General features: G+C 40.1%; 1 protein-coding gene across 1 annotated transcript; it reads right to left on the bottom strand.

Moving 5' to 3' along the window:
* Window positions 1–10,166: 10,166 nt before the first annotated feature.
* LOC120544408 (complement C1q-like protein 4) lies at window positions 10,167–19,945 on the bottom strand. The gene is made up of 5 exons (XM_039778114.1): window positions 19,887–19,945; window positions 13,289–13,520; window positions 12,771–12,821; window positions 11,989–12,123; window positions 10,167–10,494 (listed from the first exon to the last, which is right to left on the bottom strand). The coding sequence occupies exons 2-5, from the start codon at window positions 13,452–13,454 to the stop codon at window positions 10,211–10,213; spliced, it is 636 nt and encodes a 211-aa protein (XP_039634048.1). The 5' UTR covers window positions 13,455–13,520; window positions 19,887–19,945; the 3' UTR covers window positions 10,167–10,210.
* Window positions 19,946–20,308: the final 363 nt, after the last annotated feature.

Below are 20,308 nucleotides of genomic sequence, written 5' to 3'. Positions count from 1 at the left end.
GATTTGTTTTACTGTTTTATTGATTCAAACTTCAATAAATGCAACATCTTTCCAAAAGTCAACAAGTAATCATGTTAACTAATCCCAATTTTAAGATTGATCAAAATAAATGTGTTATAATTAGTTTTTCTATAATCGAGCCACCCTGACTGGGACACAGGACTGACTGTAACCGTGTTACAGAGGGAGAGGAGCTAACCCAAAAAGTCTGTTAAAGAGTCTGTTAATGCTTTATGCTGTGTTCAGGAGAAAGACAGACTGTGGGGAAAACCTGTTTCTGTATCTAGTACAGATTGTTGTGTGACTAGTACAGATTGTTGTGTGTCTAGTGCACATTGTTCTGTCTAGTGCACATTGTTATGTCTAGTGCACATTGTTGTGTGTCTAGTGCAAATTGTTCTGTGTCTAGTGCACATTGTTATGTCTAGTGCACATTGTTCTGTGTCTAGTGCAAATTGTTATGTCTAGTGCACATTGTTCTGTGTCTAGTGCAAATTGCTCTGTGTCTAGTGCACATTGTTATGTGTCTAGTGCACATTGTTATGTCTAGTGCACATTGTTCTGTGTCTAGTGCACATTGTTCTGTGTCTAGTGCACATTGTTATGTCTAGTGCACATTGTTGTGTGTCTAGTGCACATTGTTGTGTGTCTAGTGCACATTGTTGTGTGTCTAGTGCACATTGTTGTGTCTAGTGCACATTGTTGTGTGTCTAGTGCACATTGTTGTGTGTCTAGTGCACATTGTTGTGTGTCTAGTGCACATTGTTCTGTCTAGTGCACATTGTTCTGTCTAGTGCACATTGTTCTGTGTCTAGTGCACATTGTTCTGTCTAGTGCACATTGTTATGTCTAGTGCACATTGTTGTGTGTCTAGTGCACATTGTTCTGTGTCTAGTGCACATTGTTCTGTCTAGTGCACATTGTTCTGTGTCTAGTGCACATTGTTTTGTGTCTAGTGCACATTGTTCTGTGTCTAGTGCACATTGTTCTGTGTCTAGTGCACATTGTTATGTGTCTAGTGCACATTGTTATGTCTAGTGCACATTGTTTTGTGTCTAGTGCACATTGTTCTGTGTCTAGTGCACATTGTTATGTCTAGTGCACATTGTTGTGTGTCTAGTGCACATTGTTGTGTGTCTAGTGCACATTGTTCTGTGTCTAGTGCACATTGTTCTGTCTAGTGCACATTGTTGTGTGTCTAGTGCACATTGTTGTGTGTCTAGTGCACATTGTTGTGTGTCTAGTGCACATTGTTCTGTGTCTAGTGCACATTGTTGTGTCTAGTGCACATTGTTGTGTCTAGTGCACATTGTTGTGTGTCTAGTGCACATTGTTGTGTCTAGTGCACATTGTTCTGTGTCTAGTACACATTGTTCTGTGTCTAGTGCACATTGTTGTGTGTCTAGTGCACATTGTTCTGTGTCTAGTACACATTGTTATGTGTCTAGTACACATTGTTATGTGTCTAGTAAACATTGTTATGTCTAGTGCACATTGTTCTGTGTCTAGTACACATTGTTCTGTGTCTAGTGCACATTGTTGTGTCTAGTGCACATTGTTGTGTCTAGTACACATTGTTCTGGTCTAGTACACATTGTTGTGTGTCTAGTGCACATTGTTCTGTGTCTAGTGCAAATTGTTCTGTGTCTTTTTTTGTTTGTCTAGTCACATTGTTCTGTGTCTAGTGCACATTGTTGTGTCTAGTGCACATTTTGTGTCTAGTACACATTGTTCTGTGTCTAGTACACATTGTTTGTTAGAATTTACATTGTTGTGTGTCTAGTACACATTGTTATGTCTAGTGCACATTGTTCTGTGTCTAGTGCACATTGTTCTGTGTCTAGTACACATTGTTCTGTGTCTAGTACACATTGTTCTGTATCTAGTACACATTGTTATGTGTCTAAACATTGTGTGCAAAACAAGCTTTCCTGTGTCGGGCAAAGTCCATAAAAGAGGAACTAGATAACTTCACTTACCAGGCAGAGGAGAGTGAGAGTGAGCACAGTCTCAGACTTTTAATTTGTCTTTTTGATCTACCAGTATACAGTGACAGTAAAGACTTTAATTAAATATAAGTATTAATTTATAAAAAAAGAGAATGTTAAGTTGCTGTAACATATCAACTCTGTAATGATGTCCACATGAGATTCTTTACCTACTGTCTAGTTATATTGCACAACCTGTTAACAGGATGTGGTGCAAATGAGACATAAACTGTCTCTGGTCGGTATATGATCATCCTCGATTTCGGCTCATAAGTAACGATCACAACAACCATGAAAACAATTATTTTGCACATTACCTTTTGCAAGTAAACTCTAATTCTGTCTCATGTTCTGAAGGGGAAATTAAATAGTTAAAAGAGGGAAATTATGAAGGGAAATGTCAAAGTTCAAGGTGTTTTCACTGGTGATTTGTTTTACTGTTTTATTGATTCAAACTTCAATAAATGCAACATCTTTCCAAAAGTCAACAAGTAATCATGTTAACTAATCCCAATTTTAAGATTGATCAAAATAAATGTGTTATAATTAGTTTTTCTATAATCGAGCCACCCTGACTGGGACACAGGACTGACTGTAACCGTGTTACAGAGGGAGAGGAGCTAACCCAAAAAGTCTGTTAAAGAGTCTGTTAATGCTTTATGCTGTGTTCAGGAGAAAGACAGACTGTGGGGAAAACCTGTTTCTGTATCTAGTACAGATTGTTGTGTGACTAGTACAGATTGTTGTGTGTCTAGTGCACATTGTTCTGTGTCTAGTGCACATTGTTATGTCTAGTGCACATTGTTGTGTGTCTAGTGCACATTGTTCTGTGTCTAGTACACATTGTTTTGTCTAGTGCACATTGTTATGTGTCTAGTGCACATTGTTATGTGTCTAGTGCACATTGTTCTGTGTCTAGTGCACATTGTTCTGTGTCTAGTGCACATTGTTATGTGTCTAGTGCACATTGTTGTGTCTAGTGCACATTGTTCTGTGTCTAGTGCACATTGTTCTGTGTCTAGTGCACATTGTTATGTCTAGTGCACATTGTTGTGTGTCTAGTACACATTGTTGTGTGTCTAGTGCACATTGTTCTGTGTCTAGTGCACATTGTTGTGTCTAGTGCACATTGTTGTGTGTCTAGTACACATTGTTGTGTGTCTAGTGCACATTGTTGTGTGTCTAGTGCACATTGTTCTGTGTCTAGTGCACATTGTTCTGTCTAGTGCACATTGTTATGTCTAGTGCACATTGTTGTGTGTCTAGTGCACATTGTTGTGTGTCTAGTGCACATTGTTCTGTGTCTAGTACAAATTGTTCTGTGTCTAGTACACATTGTTGTGTGTCTAGTGCACATTGTCCTGTGTCTAGTAAACATTGTTATGTGTCTAGTACACATTGTTTGTGTCTAGTAAACATTGTTCTGTCTAGTGCACATTGTTGTGTGTCTAGTACACATTGTTCTGTGTCTAGTGCACATTGTTGTGTCTAGTGCACATTGTTGTGTCTAGTGCACATTGTTTTGTGTCTAGTACACATTGTTGTGTGTCTAGTGCACATTGTTCTGTGTCTAGTGCACATTGTTCTGTGTCTAGTGCACATTGTTATGTCTAGTGCACATTGTTGTGTGTCTAGTGCACATTGTTCTGTGTCTAGTACACATTGTTTTGTCTAGTGCACATTGTTATGTGTCTAGTACACATTGTTTTGTCTAGTGCACATTGTTATGTGTCTAGTGCACATTGTTCTGTGTCTAGTACACATTGTTCTGTGTCTAGTACACATTGTTCTGTGTCTAGTACACATTGTTATGTGTCTAGTACACATTGTTCTGTGTCTAGTACACATTGTTCTGTCTAGTACACATTGTTCTGTGTCTAGTACACATTGTTATGTGTCTAAACATTGTGTTTAAACAAGCTGCGCTGTGTCGGGCAAAGTCCATAAAAGAGGAAGTAGATAACTTCACTTACAGGCAGAGGAGAGTGAGAGTGAGCACAGACTCAGACTTTTAATTCGTCTTTTTGATCTACCAGTACAGTGGCAGTAAACACTACATGCAAGGTGTGTGGCCCCAAGATAAATGATGCCAGATCAACAACGTCAGACTTCATCAGGCATCTCCAAACGCACCCAGATAGGTCAGTCACCTTATTGAGAGCAGATAATCTAATTCAACATCATAGCAGTATAAAGAAACAGAGAATGTTAAGCTGCTGTAACATATCAACTCTGTAACGATGTCCACATGAGATTCTTTACCTACTGTATATTTATATTGCACAACCTGTTAACAGGATGTGGTGCAAATGAGACATAAACTGTCTCTGGTCGGTATATGATCATCCTCGATTTCGGCTCATAAGTAACGATCACCATGAAAACAATTATTTTGCACATTACCTTTTGCAAGTAAACTCTTATTCTGTCTCGTGTTCTGAAGGGGAAATTAAATAGTTCAAAGAGGGAAATTATGAAGGGAAATGTCAAAGTTCAAGGTGTTTTCACTGGTGATTTGTTTTACTGTTTTATTGATTCAAACTTCAATAAATGCAACATCTTTCCAAAAGTCAACAAGTAATCATGTTAACTAATCCCAATTTTAAGATTGATCAAAATAAATGTGTTATAATTAGTTTTTCTATAATCGAGCCACCCTGACTGGGACACAGGACTGACTGTAACCGTGTTACAGAGGGAGAGGAGCTAACCCAAAAGTCTGTTAAAGAGTCTGTTAATGCTTTATGCTGTGTTCAGGAAAAAGACAGACTGTGTGGAAAACCTCTTTCTGTGTCTAGTACACATTGTTATGTCTAGTACATATTGTTATGTCTAGTGCACATTGTTCTATCTAATGTACCATTGTTATGTCTAGTGCACATTGTTGTGTGTCTAGTGCAAATTGTTCTGTGTCTAGTGCACATTGTTATGTCTAGTGCACATTGTTCTGTGTCTAGTGCAAATTGTTAGGCGTCTAGTGCACATTGTTCTGTGTCTAGTGCACATTGTTCTGTGTCTAGTACACATTGTTATGTCTAGTGCACATTGTTCTGTGTCTAGTGCACATTGTTCTGTGTCTAGTGCACATTGTTGTGTCTAGTGCACATTGTTGTGTGTCTAGTGCACATTGTTGTGTCTAGTGCACATTGTTCTGTGTCTAGTGCACATTGTTCTGTCTAGTGCACATTGTTGTGTGTCTAGTACACATTGTTGTGTGTCTAGTGCACATTGTTCTGTGTCTAGTGCACATTGTTCTGTGTCTAGTACACATTGTTATGTCTAGTGCACATTGTTGTGTGTCTAGTGCACATTGTTGTGTGTCTAGTGCACATTGTTGTGTCTAGTGCACATTGTTGTGTGTCTAGTGCACATTGTTCTGTGTCTAGTACACATTGTTCTGTGTCTAGTGCACATTGTTCTGTGTCTAGTGCACATTGTTATGTGTCTAGTACACATTGTTCTGTGTCTAGTACACATTGTTCTGTCTAGTACACATTGTTCTGTGTCTAGTACACATTGTTATGTGTCTAAACATTGTGTTTAAACAAGCTGCGCTGTGTCGGGCAAAGTCCATAAAAGAGGAAGTAGATAACTTCACTTACAGGCAGAGGAGAGTGAGAGTGAGCACAGACTCAGACTTTTAATTCGTCTTTTTGATCTACCAGTACAGTGGCAGTAAACACTACATGCAAGGTGTGTGGCCCCAAGATAAATGATGCCAGATCAACAACGTCAGACTTCATCAGGCATCTCCAAACGCACCCGAGATAGGTCAGTCACTTATTGAGAGCAGATAATCTAATTCAACATCATAGCAGTATAAAGAAACAGAGAATGTTAAGCTGCTGTAACATATCAACTCTGTAACGATGTCCACATGAGATTCTCTGGACATTGGACGGTTCAGTCTTACTTTCTAACATGAAGCACACAACAGGAGATTTATTAACTTAAATAAGTAGTTTTGGTGCCTAAATCAAACCAAGTGTGTGGGTTTCACAGGGTTAACAACGTTTTAAACTGCAACAGTTAAGTTTTCGGTTAACAAAACTGTTGAATTTTTTTTTAACTCATACAAGCAACAACATTTTGGAAAAAACTATTTTTGTTGTTGAAAAGTGACAAAAAAGTCAAAAAGACAAATATGTTGATTGGGGTGTGTGTCTCTGTGTGTGTGCGTGTATGTGTTTTAAATTAATTTAATAATTCTTGTGTTCATAATTTTATAATTTTAGCAGTTAAAATAACTTCCCCTTCCCTTCAGAAAGGGTGCTGCCAGTCACTGGTCCTCACGAAGTGATACAAATGGGAGTTTGTATGTCTCTTTGTGTTTGTGTGTGTGTGTGTCTCTGTGTGTTTCTGTGTGTGTGTGTGTGAGTGTCATCATCATGTCTCTAGACCCTTCAGAAAGGGTGCTGCCAGTCACTGGTCCCTCACAAGTCATAAAAATGGGAGTGCGTGCATCTCTGTGTTTCTGTGTGTGTGTGTGTGTGTGTGTGTGTGTGTCTCTATGTGTGTGTGTGTGTGTGTGTGTCTCTGTGTGTTTCTGTGTGTGTGTGTGTGTGTGTGTGTGTGTGTGTGTGTGTGTGTGTGTGTGTGTGTGTGTGATTTGAATTTATTTTAATAATTTTTGTGTTCATAATATAATAAGTTTAGCAGTTAAAATCATGTCTCTAGACCCCTAGAAAGGTTGCTGCCAGTCACTGGTCCTCACAAACTCATAAAAATGGGAGTGCGTGCATCTCTCTGTGTTTGTATGTGTGTTTGTGTTTGTGTTTGTGTGTGTGTGTGTGTGTGTGTGTGTGTGTGTGTGTGTTATGTTTGCAGCAAGCATTTTTGTTACCAAGTCAAATATTCAAATGTCAGTTGTAGCTAACTATATGAAAGCTGTAGTATTTTGTTTGCAAGTGTCTCAGTTTGCTAATAACGTTCACATAGCTAACATTAGCTTACTAACAGTTAACTTGCCTGAAACGCCAACAAAGTGCCTGTAGCTAGCTAAAAACATGAGGTTTAAGCGTGATTATTTTTGTCTACCAGAGAGGACAAGTTAGCTGTTAAGCTAATGTTAGTTATGTATTAGCAAGCTAAGGCACTTGCAAACATAGTAGGCTACTATAGCTTTCTGATTGATCCACTATAACACAAGCTGCATACTGTGTACAAAATGCAGCTTAGCTTAACTTACAGACTTGTCACTTGTTTACTGTACAAGACATCTTAATGACAGCCATGCTGTACCCTCAACCTTTATCCATCCTGCCATCGAGAGCCAGGCAGCCTTTTAGACTCAGTGAGACATTATCATACTATCTAATGGTGTTTTTCCACTGCTAGTACCAGCTCTACTCGGCTCGACTCGAGTCGGCTGCGGTGCCCCGTCCTTCTTTTTCCATTGCAGATTTAGTACCGCCTCATGCGTGAGGCGAGCTTGGCTGGTTGTCATAGCGACGCTGCAGTAAACTGCTGTGACCTAACACGACACACACACAGAACGTGGAAGGTGTGTTGTTGCCACAGCCAGAAGACACACTTAGTTTCTAAAGAAAACACAGCTGGCTAAACTATTTAAAAATGGCGAGTTTCTTCAGGACACACCCCCCTCTGTCACTTTCACGTCACCTTTTGGTATCGCCTCAGCTCGCTGGGAACCTCGACTGAGGTGGTACTAAAAAAAGTACCTGTTAGCAGGTACCAGGGACTTTTTTTTGTAATGGAAAACCGAAAAAGGTGAGTAGAGGCGAGCAGAGTCGAGCAGGTACCATGTAATGGAAAAACGCCATTACTTACCACTCAGCTTAGTGGCAGTATTATGGGCTGGTATGTACATGTTGGTCTGGGGCTCAAAAGTCCATGTTTTTTGCAATAAATTAAAACCGGAAAACATGTCCACTCGGCACCCATGAATGGTGAAAGAATCAAACCGGGGCAAAAGCATATTGTCCCAGCCCTAGAGCTCATATGTGAAAACAGCTTACCATTCATTGTTTCTTCATACTGCTATGATGTTGAATTTGATTATCTGCTTTTAATAAGTTAAAGTTGAAACAAACAATAAAGAAACACTCACAGATGTAATTTCAATGATATATGTTTATTATTTGATTAAAATGACAGAAACAAAAGAGAATCAGAAACATTAATTACTTTATATTTGAAGGAAAAAAAGGTTCCTGTCGACAAGTGTTGATTATTATTATTTAGATGTAGATGAAATCAGATCAAATCTATGAAGTGCTATATATGAAGGCTTGTTTAAAGGGGTGATAGAATGATTATATAGGGTATTTCACACTGTTCCTTATGGTCTCCTAATGGGGTATGTAACATTGGTTGGGCTGAAAATGGCCTGGTTGATATTTTATTGGCCCTTATGCATCCCTGTGTTTTGGCCCTATTTGTAACAGGAGCTTTTCTTCCAAATATGGTATGGTCATGAATATTTAGATGAGCTGCGCACTGATTCGTTGAGCAACTCGCCATACACAAACTATAGAGACACGTGCTGATTGGTTGAGTGAATCCCCAATACACACACATTAGAGACGGACAGAATCTCATATTCCAGATACTGCAATGTTTCATTACCAAATTCACTTCTGAGACTTTTTATGCGGAAATCCACTATATAAAGCTCAAATATGGGACGTTTACGAAAATGTATGGCTAATTGCAAATTTGGTAAGACGTGTCAGACTTTAGGGGCTCCACACAGTCTGAAGAGAAAGCGGCAGCCTGCTGGGCTCCATACCCAGGGCAAAGTTACCATTTGTGGATACTGCACTACCGGGTAAGAATGCATTTTTGTGAATGTCAGAGTTAGGAGGTTAATTAATACTTTAAATTAAAAAATATAAAAAAAAAAAAAAAAAAAAAAAAAAAATATATTATAAAATAATTTAATAAAAAAAAAAAAAAAAAAAATAAAAAAAAAAAAAAAAAAAAAAAAAAAAAAAAAAGAAAAAAAAAAAAAAAAAAAAAAACACAAAAAAAAAACAGCGGCGGGGGGGAAGAAAAAAAAGGAGAAAAAAAAAAAGGGAGGGAAAAGGTTTGGGAAGGAAATGGTTAGGGTTGTTTTTTTTTTTTGGAAATAAAACTAGTTCACTCTATATAAATAAAAAAAAAAAAAAAAAAAAAAAGTAGAGTTTTTTTTTAATAAAAAAAAAAAAAAAAAAAAAAAAAAAAAAAAAAAAAAAAAAAAAGAAAGAAAAGGAAAGGGGGGGAAAAAAAGGGCTGCTTTTTTTTTTTTCACACACGGCCCGTCGGGGGGAGGAAAAAGGGGGGGGGGGGGGGGGGGGGGGTGGGGGTTTTGTGGGGGGGGGGGGGTGTGGTAGTTCCAGTCACCCAGGAAAGGGTGAGTTTGCGCGGGTATTGAGCTGCCGCGTAACGGAGCTCAATCGAGCCCCACAGCAGGCCGGGGTCTGTGACGGAGGACAGGCAGGGCGGAGATGTAGCAACCCAGGTAGCACCCGGCACACATACGGACAAAATTTGCAATTAGCCATCCATTTTCGTAAAACGGCCCATATTTGAGCTTTACATAGTTGATTTCGCGCAAAAAAATTTTCAGAAGTGAATTTTGTAATGGAATAGCAGAGATTCGCGCGTGACCTAGATTTAAAAGACTACCTGTTCTTTTAAATCTAAGCTAAAGACCTATCTTTTGATGTTGCTTTTCTTTAAATAATCTATTTTATTAACTTTAATTTCTTATACTGCACTGTAACTGTCAGTTTTATTCTTGTCTTTTAATGTTTTTAATTTGTTATGTTTTATGTAAAGCACTTTGAATTGCCCTGTTGCTGAAATGTGCTATACAAATAAAGCTGCCTTGCCTTGCCTTGCCTACCTGATCTCAGGTCAGTTGTGTAGCCTATGTAAATGTTCTACCTGATCTCAGGTCAGTTGTGTAGCCTATGTAAATGTTGAGGCGTGACTGTTCTCTTAATACACCCATGGGCTGACAAAGGTTCCGGTCCTGGGATGCTTACTGTATGTCAGCATCTAGCTTTGTTGAGATTCGTCCGTTTTCAGCGGCAGTTCAAAATATGAGATTTTTATAGTAAAGGGGTATCAATGGGATTTTCAGTTTCTATGTAGGTCTTATTTACCCACCGAACTGTCGCTATTCAACTATGACAGGGTAAAATCAGTTTTGCATTCTATCACCCCTTTAAGACAACAAAAACCTGCGTGACTATCACAGAGCTGCTGTTTCTGTCTTACATGGGGAACAGCAGAAAACCACTGAAGGTGTTGTGGTGACTTCCATCGGCATACGCCAAAGTGTTAGCCATCAGACGCACAAACACAACGTCTCCCACCTCTAGCAAAAGTGTAGCGCCTTTAGAAGTAGTCATAAAACCGGTCGCCTGTTGCTCAAATGCCATGAAAACATACTCTGAGTTCTTGACCAACCAACCCCCTGAACCGTGGCTGTTGTCTCCAAATGCACCGAATGTCCACTCAAAGTTGTACGCTCCTCTCATCGGGGCAGTGAACGCACCTGTTGGACGTACGTTATTGTCATTTTACAAATAGAAATTGAAAAAGTGTTTCAACATCAACATCAACATGCAAGTGAAATGTATTAGAGATGCACAATATATCAACCATCACATCTCTGAAACTGGTCCAGTATTAAACCAGAACCAAGCTGTAATGTAACCCTACAGGACTAATGTTCAGCAGCAGTTAGAGTCACTAAAAGTTCTGTTGTTGCTTCTGACAGACTCAGATTATTATTCTAAGCGTCTGACAACATTATGGGATGGATCCCTACAGAGATAGACCTTTTAGTTAATTAGTAAGATCCTTTTAGTTTAACATGAAATAGCCCCGAAATCACCATCACCTAAACTACAACTACACCAGACTCCATGTAAATAATCAGGACTTTTAGTGTGTATAGAGCCAGCATATTTCCACCAGACTCCATATAGATAATCAGGACTTTTATCGTGTATAGGGCCAGCATATCTCCACCAGACTCCATGTAAATAATCAGGACTTTTAGCGTGTATAGAGCCAGCATATCTCCACCAGACTCCATGTAAATAATCAGGACTTTTAGCGTGTATAGAGCCAGCATATCTCCACCAGACTCCATGTAAATAATCAGGACTTTTAGCGTGTATAGAGCCAGCATATCTCCACCAGACTCCATGTAAATAATCAGGACTTTTAGCGTGTATAGAGCCAGCATATCTCCACCAGACTCCATGTAAATAATCAGGACTTTTAGCCTGTATAGAGCCAGCATATCTCCACCAGACTCCATGTAAATAATCAGGACTTTTAGCGTGTATAGAGCCAGCATATTTCCACCAGACTCCATATAAATAATCAGGACTTTTAGCGTGTATAGAGCCAGCATATCTCCACCAGACTCCATATAAATAATCAGGACTTTTAGCGGTGTATAGGGCCAGCATATCTCCACCAGACTCCATGTAAATAATCAGGACTTTTAGCCTGTATAGAGCCAGCATATCTCCACCAGACTCCATGTAAATAATCAGGACTTTTAGCGTGTATAGAGCCAGCATATCTCCAAATGTAAATGGGTGAATTAAGGGTTTATTTCAACCAAACCAGAGTGGTGATTGTTGGAACAGTGGAAAGATGAACCAAGACGGCTTTTGATAGTTTTATTTAGTTTCTTTCCACTTTGAATGAAGTGTGTTTTACGATGATAAAAGTCCTGATTATATTCATGGAGTCTGGTTGGTTTGTGATGGTGATGATCCTTTCCATAATGTTGTCAGACACTGAGAAAAATAATCTATAATGAATTGGCTTTTTCAAATGTTTTGCAAAAAAGAAATACATTACTTTTACAAATACAGTGTTTACACGTGTTTCTCAGTAAACAGAAAATATAATTATCATAGAAACTTGTTTTATAAAGATAAATACGGGCATTGCTAAATATGATATGTGATATGAAATGTTCATATCTGTGCATCCCTAAAATGTATTGTTGGAATATCAGAGCTACCTGTTTTTGAGTTGTAGGCATTTCCAATGTTGGTGATAACGTATGTGTAGATCAGGGTAGTGTCCGTGGGCAAGGGTCCAATAGTTGGTTGTTGGTCTTGAGGCAACAGAGCGGCTGAGAACGCAACCTGTCGTACTGAGAGAGACAGAGAGAGACAGGCAGAGAGAGAGAGAGACAGAGAGACAGAGACAGAGAGAGAGAGAGAGACAGAGAGAGAGAGAGAGAGAGAGAGACAGGCAGAGAGAGAGACACAGAGAAAAAGAGAGAGACAGGCAGAGAGAAAGAGACAGACAGACAGAGAGACAGAGAAAGACAGAGAGAGAGTGAGACAGCGACAGACAGAGAGAGAGAGAGAGAGAGAGAGAGAGGGAGAGAGAGCAACGTTATGAAACATGTGGCCACAGACAAAGAAATCGAGAAAAACAGCAGGAGTTGTAAACATTTAAATTAAGAGGAGACACTACAGGCAGAAACATTTTTCAGTTAATAGTTTTTCTACTGTTTATCTTCCCTAAAATGTTGTCTTCCTTAAGGACCAAACACAACATTTGTGAAATGTTGTGTTTTGTCCTTCAGTGCCACCGTTCATTCAGGGTTAAGGTTAGATGCGTGGAAAGAAAACATTTACTTTATTAAACTTTGTCTATTTCTGTGTAGATTTCTTCCAAATTTACCAGACTTTGGAAGTGTTTGGCCACCATGATTTAATTTAGTAATAATGAAATGTTTCTCTTTACATCTCTCAGCAGCAGAAGCAGCTGACAGCGATCAGAGAACAATACCTCGCTGTTGTTGATTCAGCTTTTCCACTTCAGTCTTCAGCTGTGCTTGACCTGCAAAATCAGAGAGAGGTTCTTTGTCAGCTTCATTTTACTGCTCCTTCAGTTTCTTTGGACATTGCTGTAGAGCTGCATGAATCTCCAACTATTTTGATAATCAATGAATCTGTTTGAGTAATCTTTTATGAACAAACTGAAAGTTGTGTGACGTCAGCTTGTTAAATGTGAATATATTCTAATTTCTTCTCTCCTCTGGGACAGGAAACTGAATATCGTTGAGTTTTGGACAAAACAAGATATTTGAGGATGTCATCTTGGGCTTTTTGGTAAACGCTGATCAACATTTTAGAGACCCAACAAATAATCCATTCATCTAGAACAAAATCACACATTAATCCACAATGAAAATATTCAGTAGTTTCAGCCCTACTTTGCTCCACTACACAGAAAAATACTTATTTCTATCCTTTTGCATATTTCTGAACTGCTATGACACGATGTAAAACATTTCATTACTGTACCTGTAGTCTGCAGCGCCATGTTCGCCTTCAGCTGAACCAACGAGGCGGTGATCTCTCTCAGCGCAGCGTAGATGTCTGGAGGAGAAGTCCGCTGGCATTCAACACTTTCACTTGCGGGGACTGAGCCGAGCAGCAGCAACAGCGTGAAACTCACAGAGATCTTCATTCTCGTTCTGGCAGCTTACTGTTGAACTGTGTCGTCTGTAAACCTGTGTGAGCTTTATATAGAAGCCTACAGCAAAAACAACAACAAAAAGGACGTTACAGATGTTGAATGTTAATTTACATTGTGACACATGATATGTCAATGTCAGTTTGATTAACAAGAGTGTAAGCACTTCTTCCCTATATCACAGAACATTTTCCAGAGAAGAGAAACACATTGATGATCTATGGTTACATTGTTAAAGGGTACCTTTAAACTTGGCCTTATCTTCCCATGTTTTTATGTTGACCAAGGTTATAATCATTAACGAAAACGAACAAAATAATGAAAACTAGGAGGAAAAAAGCATTGGGCCTCATTCACCAATATCTTCCTAAGTTTTCTCTTAAATATGTTCTTAAGAAGGTTTCTAAGAAAAGTTTACGTCGGATTCATGACGTGTTCTTAAACAGCAGATTTGTTCGCACCTGTGTTCTTAGGATTGATGAATCTCATGTCTTCCTAACTGAAAGCGTGTGCCAGTTGTTCCTAATTAGCATAAGAAAACGCCCCAAAAATTCCCATATAAGGACATGATGCTTCCTGTGCTCCTCCTTGGAGACAGGTTGTCGGAGATTGTCGGATCCGCGGTGGAGGAAGTACTGAATCTCAGTACTTAAATAAAAGTACAAATAACCAGAGACATATTTACTTTAGTAAAAGTAGAAGGTGTCCACAACCACAAACAAGGCCTGGCTTTTAAGAAAAGTTCCTATCCTAACCATGAAACGGAAATATGTTGTTAGAATCAGAATGCGGTTGGTTTATTCATGGATGTATTTTATTTTCTTTAACCATGTAAGTAAGCAAATAAAGTGTGTGAAGCAGCGGGCATAGGGAGATGTGAAGAGGTCCAGCCAAATAAATAAGATATGAACGCGTCTTACGCAGCCTGGCGGAGGAGTAAACGACGCTGTGGAGAGAAATAGATGGCAACTTTGATTTAAAAACGGGAATAATAAAAAATAAAAACGTTTTCATTTTCACTTTTACCGGGGCTGTATTACCGAGGGTCAGCGACGCTGCGCCCGGGCTCTGGAGCACCGGAGCCGGCTTGGATCAGCGGTGCCCCATATATACAGTATCTATGGCAACCCATATATACAGTATCTACCGCAACCCATATATACAGTATCTACCGCAACCCATATATACAGTATCTACCGCAACCCATATATACAGTAGCCTATCTACGGCAACCCATATATACAGTAGCCTAACTACCGCAACCCATATATACAGTAGCCTATCTACCGCAACCCATATATACAGTAGCCTATCTACGGCAACCCATATATACAGTAGCCTATCTACGGCAACCCATATATACAGTAGCCTATCTACGGCAACCCATATATACAGTAGCCTATCTACGGCAACCCATATATACAGTAGCCTATCTACGGCAACCCATATATACAGTAGCCTATCTACGGCAACCCATATATACAGTAGCCTATCTACCGCAACCCATATATACAGTAGCCTATCTACCGCAACCCATATATACAGTAGCCTATCTACGGAAACCCATATATACAGTATCTACGGCAACCAACTTCACTGGTGAGACAAACGTATGACGGTCAGGGATGTTTTGGCAGAGGGGGAAACTGATCAGAAAATGTAACGGAACATTGTAGAAATGTAGTGGAGTAGAAAGTATAGATAATTGCTGCAAAATGTAATAAAGTAAAAGTCCAAAGTAGGCTATGCACTATTGAGTCTACTTAAGTAAAGTACAGATACATGAAAAATATACTTAAGTACAGTTACGAAGAATTTGTACTTTGTTACTTTCTACCACTGCATTTCGGCCCTATAAATAGTGATCAATCACCAAATAACGCAGGATTTAATCCGTTTAATTGCTGATGTAAATTGCAGTGTTAGTGTCTTTTTTGAATAATATGATTGTGTATCAACAAATGATCAGAAATACATTACAGTACAATACTATCATTGTAAACGACTGTAGAATTAAATAAAATGCAGTAAGCAATCATTTGGAGCAAATTGTCATCACTCAAATGTGCGTAAGAGTGCTTTTCAGTGTTCGTAGATTTTGTTCTTAGCTAAGAACAAATCCAAGTTAAGAAAACATTAGTGAATGCCAGAATCTTCGTAAAAAAGTGCGTAAGAAGGGTTTAAGAACACATTTATTCGTAAGAACGGTTGGTGAATGAGGCCCTTTGTCGTTAACTGAAATAAAAATAAAAACGAGGCATTACAAAAAATCGATAACTAACTAAAACTGTGATGTCTGTTTGCAAAACTAACTAAAATAAAAATGATCAAGTAAATGTCCTTAGTTTTCATCTTTGTCGATGTCTTTCATAGAGCAAATAATGTTATATATTTCAGAGTTGACATTTCTGACCATAGGCCTGTTTTATGCAGTCTGTGCCATAGACACATATGTAGTTTCTGACTGGGAACCCAGAAATTTGGATATTCAATGACAAATTGAACGTAACATTGTTGGGACCACTTAAACCAGTGTTAAACTTGATTTTAAACAAAGAACTGATTTTAGACAAGGATACATGGGGTAAACATGGGCGTGAGACAACTAAGGCCTACAGGCAACTCCACAGCCTGACTGCTTTCTGAGACAAAGGTGTAGGATTCCCTTAGGGTACAGATTTGATCATTGGCAAATTATCAAAGATGTTTTATCAATATTAATAAAGTTATGAATATGGTTATTAATAACTTTATCAAATCGACAAACAATCAAAACGGGGCACCACCCTGCAAGTCAGGGACCAATAATCAAACTGTGGATCAGTCTCATTTCTGTGAATATCCTTTAAAAAGGAAATAAAGGAAGGGGTGAATCCGAGCAACGGACCTGATCGACCAGCAATTGTTACAACTAGTACACAAATAATCACAAGCAACTGCTAATTAAGTATAATAAGATTTATTAACTTCACAATTATCAGTAGCTAAACAATAATCCTTCAATAATAAACTCATATACCTTTTTACAATATCACTACCAAAAACAAAGCAAAACAAAGCAGCATGTGTCATGGACACGTCTGTGGGTGTGTGTGTGTGTGTGTGTGTGTGTGTGTGTGTGTGTGTGTGTGTGTGTGTGTGTGTGTGTGTGTGTGTGAGGAGTGAGTGAAAGAGGAGGGGGCGGTGTCGGAGTGTAGTTCTAAACACCAAAACAACTCCAAAGATGGCTACTCCTGTGAGCTGCACAAAACTATTTAGCCTCAAGAGGGCGGTAGTGGTGCTGGGTAGGGCAGGAGCTGAAGAAGCCGGTGGTTGCTAGGCAATGTGCACGCTTAGCCAGTATAGTAGCTAGTTCCTGTTTTAGCTCTTGTACGACCGTAAGCAGATTCCACGTGTGAAACTAGCAGCTTTAGCTCGGGAGCTAAAGCTAGCTTGTGTGTGTGTGTGTGTGTGTGTGTGTGTGTGTGTGTGTGTGTGTGTGTGTGTGTGTGTGTGTGTGTGTGTGTGTGTGTGTTAGTAAAAGGAACAGAATAAAGGAAGGAAAGAAAAGACACACTCTGATCTCAGTTATCGATAATGACCCAGTTCCCCTCAGCCGCTCAGGTCTGGGCTAACGTGTAGTTTGGGACAGACTGAGACTTTTGGTTTTGCTGAGGAAAACGTCACTCCAGTAGCTAACAGCTGATTTTCGCGATTCTATCGCGGACAGTAATTAAAACTCCTGAAAGGAGTGAGTAGCAGATAGCAATTACGGTTTTAACCCAGCTACTTTAACACGACATAAATCAAACAGTATAGGGATCAGTTATACATTCACAGTACAGATTAATAATCACATATGGACCATGTACATGATTAAATCAGATCACATTAATGGCAACAAGTGGTAGCGAACCCTTTGCTCATTAATAACAAAACAAAACGCACTAGTTCTAATATCTGCCCAGAACTGTGTAAAAGCCTTCTTACTGTACATGCGTTGTTTGTCAGTTAAGTCTCTCGCCAGAGCTTAACGATCGACCAAACAAGAACAGAACACCGTCCTTTTCTTGAATCCAGGCTGATTAAGCCTGCTGCAGATGAAGGAATACTCGGACAGTATTTCCTCGGATCCCCTTTGTATATCAGACCGATATACAGTTATCCCAGCTCAAAACTCGACCAGCGAGGTGATGCTGGTTAGCTAGTCCGGACTAGTGCCTCCTTTCAGCAACCGGGGTTACCGTGAAAGCGAAGAAACACACTGTGCCGACAGCTTTTATCCTCCCTCCGCCTCCTAGTGGCGGGGTGGTGCATTCAAAGACCCGACGACCAATGAGAAAACTGAACCTTCTCACAGGTGTGAAGCAGTTCTTTGTCTCACCACCAGTCTGCCTTGCCTAACATGTGGTGAAGGGAGATTCTCCATGTTGTGAAGTGGAGGCTTGTAGGAGTTTGGTGAAACTGGCTTTGGAATTCACATGTAGGCCAAGATCCTTTGTCTTGCCTCCCCTGTGTCTCTGCAGTCAACTCAATCTGAGCCAAATCACTGTTAAACCAGCTTCTTGGTCCCCAACAAAGGAAACATGTGGCCACAGACAAAGAGATCGAGGCATACATGTAATTTTGACAGCCTGGAGATTTCACACTCCCGTATGAAAAAGTCCCCAAAATAATCGGAAGTCTACAAACTACAGGCGTGTAGTTCACACACCTTCAAGAACACTCTGAATCCCCATTGGACAGCAGACTTTGAACGCCGCATCAGGTGATCGGGGAAATAAATACTCTGAGCACACATCTTCGCCTTGTCTTACCACTGCGGCTTCGGTTGCAAGCAAACGTTTGTATTAAATAGCTTAATATTTTCTATTTTGTTGCTCTACCGCTTCCTGCTTCTTACTGTGCAGACTCTTTGCTGCTTGCTCCTGCCTCTGCTTGCATATTTCTGCTGATAATCTTGCTTTTCCACTGAGAGAAACTATGAGCAGCGGCTCTTGCATACTTATAAATCACTGGACTATAAATCTTTTGTAGACATAGTAGGCTATTGCCATTTTTCAACATTTGTCTGCGTGAGCGTGGCCTACCAATAGCTCAAGCCTGTCCTACAGTGACTGTAGCTAAAGCTAATTAGCAGCAAGATGCCTCCCTTCTCCGTGGATGTCTACTACAAACTCCTTCAGAAGATTGCAGTTCTGGAAACCAAAATTTACCGGTTAGAAGTAAACGTGGAAGTGAACAGATCATGTGGGAATGACACCACTTTACCATGGCCCCAAAACAATGGACAAAAGCATGCTAACACATGGCTAATTAGCACCAACAACACTGCAAAGAAACAGGAGGGCTATGGAACGGTAATAAATCAACAAGGGTAGTCCTCCCTGGAACATTATTGGTGCAAAGCCCAAGAGTAAATCATTTTCTTGGGAAATGGGAGGACGACTAACGGGCAGGGCATAGTGCCCTGAGATTTGTGATAGGAATGGCTGGGCTGCATTATCATCCAGGCAGAGCACCTCTTTAACCCCTATGCTTAGTAGGACACAGCCGTGGACAGCTGCAAAAGGGAGAATTAGCTACAAAATGCCTCCCCAACAGTGTGCAGGTGGATAACTTGCTCCTCTGCTGCAGGACCCTGGACCTCCATCTGATGACCTGGGTTGTGTCTCATCATCACACAGCACAGTAAGGACTGAGAGCAATCTAAAAAGTAAAAAGCTACAGGGAAAGCTAACGACTGGGCCTCAAACTCTGATTGTGTGTGACTCGGTTGTAAAAGATGTAACAAGCAGTAAAAACACCAAAATACTCTGTTTTTTTCCGAAAGACATGGTGTCTGACTTAGCCCAAAGAATCCTGGATCTCGTAGCAGCACACCCAACTGTGAAAAACTGTCTGAAGTGCTGAATCGTAACTTTATGGACCCTAAACGCAAAGGTGTTTATCAGTGGCCCTATACCGCCAGTCAGAAGAGGAGCTGAGAGATTCAGCAGACTGTTGCCACTGAACAAATGGCTTTCATCTGCATGTACCGTCCATTCTCTGCAGTTCATTGACAATTTTAAAATTTTCTGTGACTGCAGACATCTTTTTAAAGCAGATGGATTATTCCTTAACAAGCCAGGAGTAAAGCTGTTCACCTCTAGCCTACTTTACTTTCTGCGCCACACATCTGCTCCCTCGGCCAAGTACACGAGACAAGATGAATCAAAACAAGAGGAAGACACAACAAAGCACGGCAGTGATCCACCACAGCCCCCACCTGAGCAAAGATTTGACCATGGGAGACCACAGAGCAGAGACGAGAAATCTCAACCCCCTTTTTCATCCATCCAACACTCCTCAAACCCCCTTACCAACCCTGATGCCTTTGAGGATCCATCGCTCTCCCCACTCACCCTTTCCCCTATTTCCCCCTGCCACATGTTGGGGTTCACTGACCGGATGGAGCAGCTGGTAGATGCTGGAATCAAGTTTGCCCCACTTCCTTCTCCCAACATTCACCCCCAGCATCAAACTGACTCTGTTTTGACTCAACCACTGAAAGTAAAACGCCAGGCACCTCTGCCTCCTCAAGGACAGCAGCTAACTCCTTCTCCCCAGACTGATAAGTATGCTTGTGTACAAAATGCAACAAGCTTGAACCAATATGTGCTGGGTCCAGGCTGCACGCCAAGTGGCACTCAGGACTCTTTCCATGACAAGCCTGGGCCCTGTGTATTCAATTCTTCCTTAATCTATGTTGTGATTGGTAATAGAAAAAGAATGGTGAATCTGCTAAGTAAGAAAAAGAAGCACTTAACTGCCAACTTAGCAAATTTAGCATCCATTCCTCGTCAGCCACAGCCTGTCCCAAAAAATTA

This window comes from Perca fluviatilis, chromosome 16 (genome assembly GCF_010015445.1).
Source record: "Perca fluviatilis chromosome 16, GENO_Pfluv_1.0, whole genome shotgun sequence".
NCBI classification, from domain to species: domain Eukaryota; kingdom Metazoa; phylum Chordata; class Actinopteri; order Perciformes; family Percidae; genus Perca; species Perca fluviatilis.
Note: the sequence above shows the minus strand (reverse complement) of the source record. Positions and strands in the feature narration are given on the sequence as shown.

What these genes read in the sequence shown, in the direction of transcription:
- LOC120544408 (XM_039778114.1), bottom strand. Translation starts at nt 13,454, where the DNA reads ATGAAGATCTCTGTGAGTTTCACGCTGTTGCTGCTGCTCGGCTCAGTC. An exon ending in CATGGCGCTGCAGACTACAG is followed by an intron (nt 12,822 to 13,288) that starts GTACAGTAATGA and finishes CTGATTTTGCAG; the next exon opens with GTCAAGCACAGCTGAAGACT. An exon ending in GCTGAATCAACAACAGCGAG is followed by an intron (nt 12,124 to 12,770) that starts GTATTGTTCTCT and finishes TGTCTCTCTCAG; the next exon opens with TACGACAGGTTGCGTTCTCA.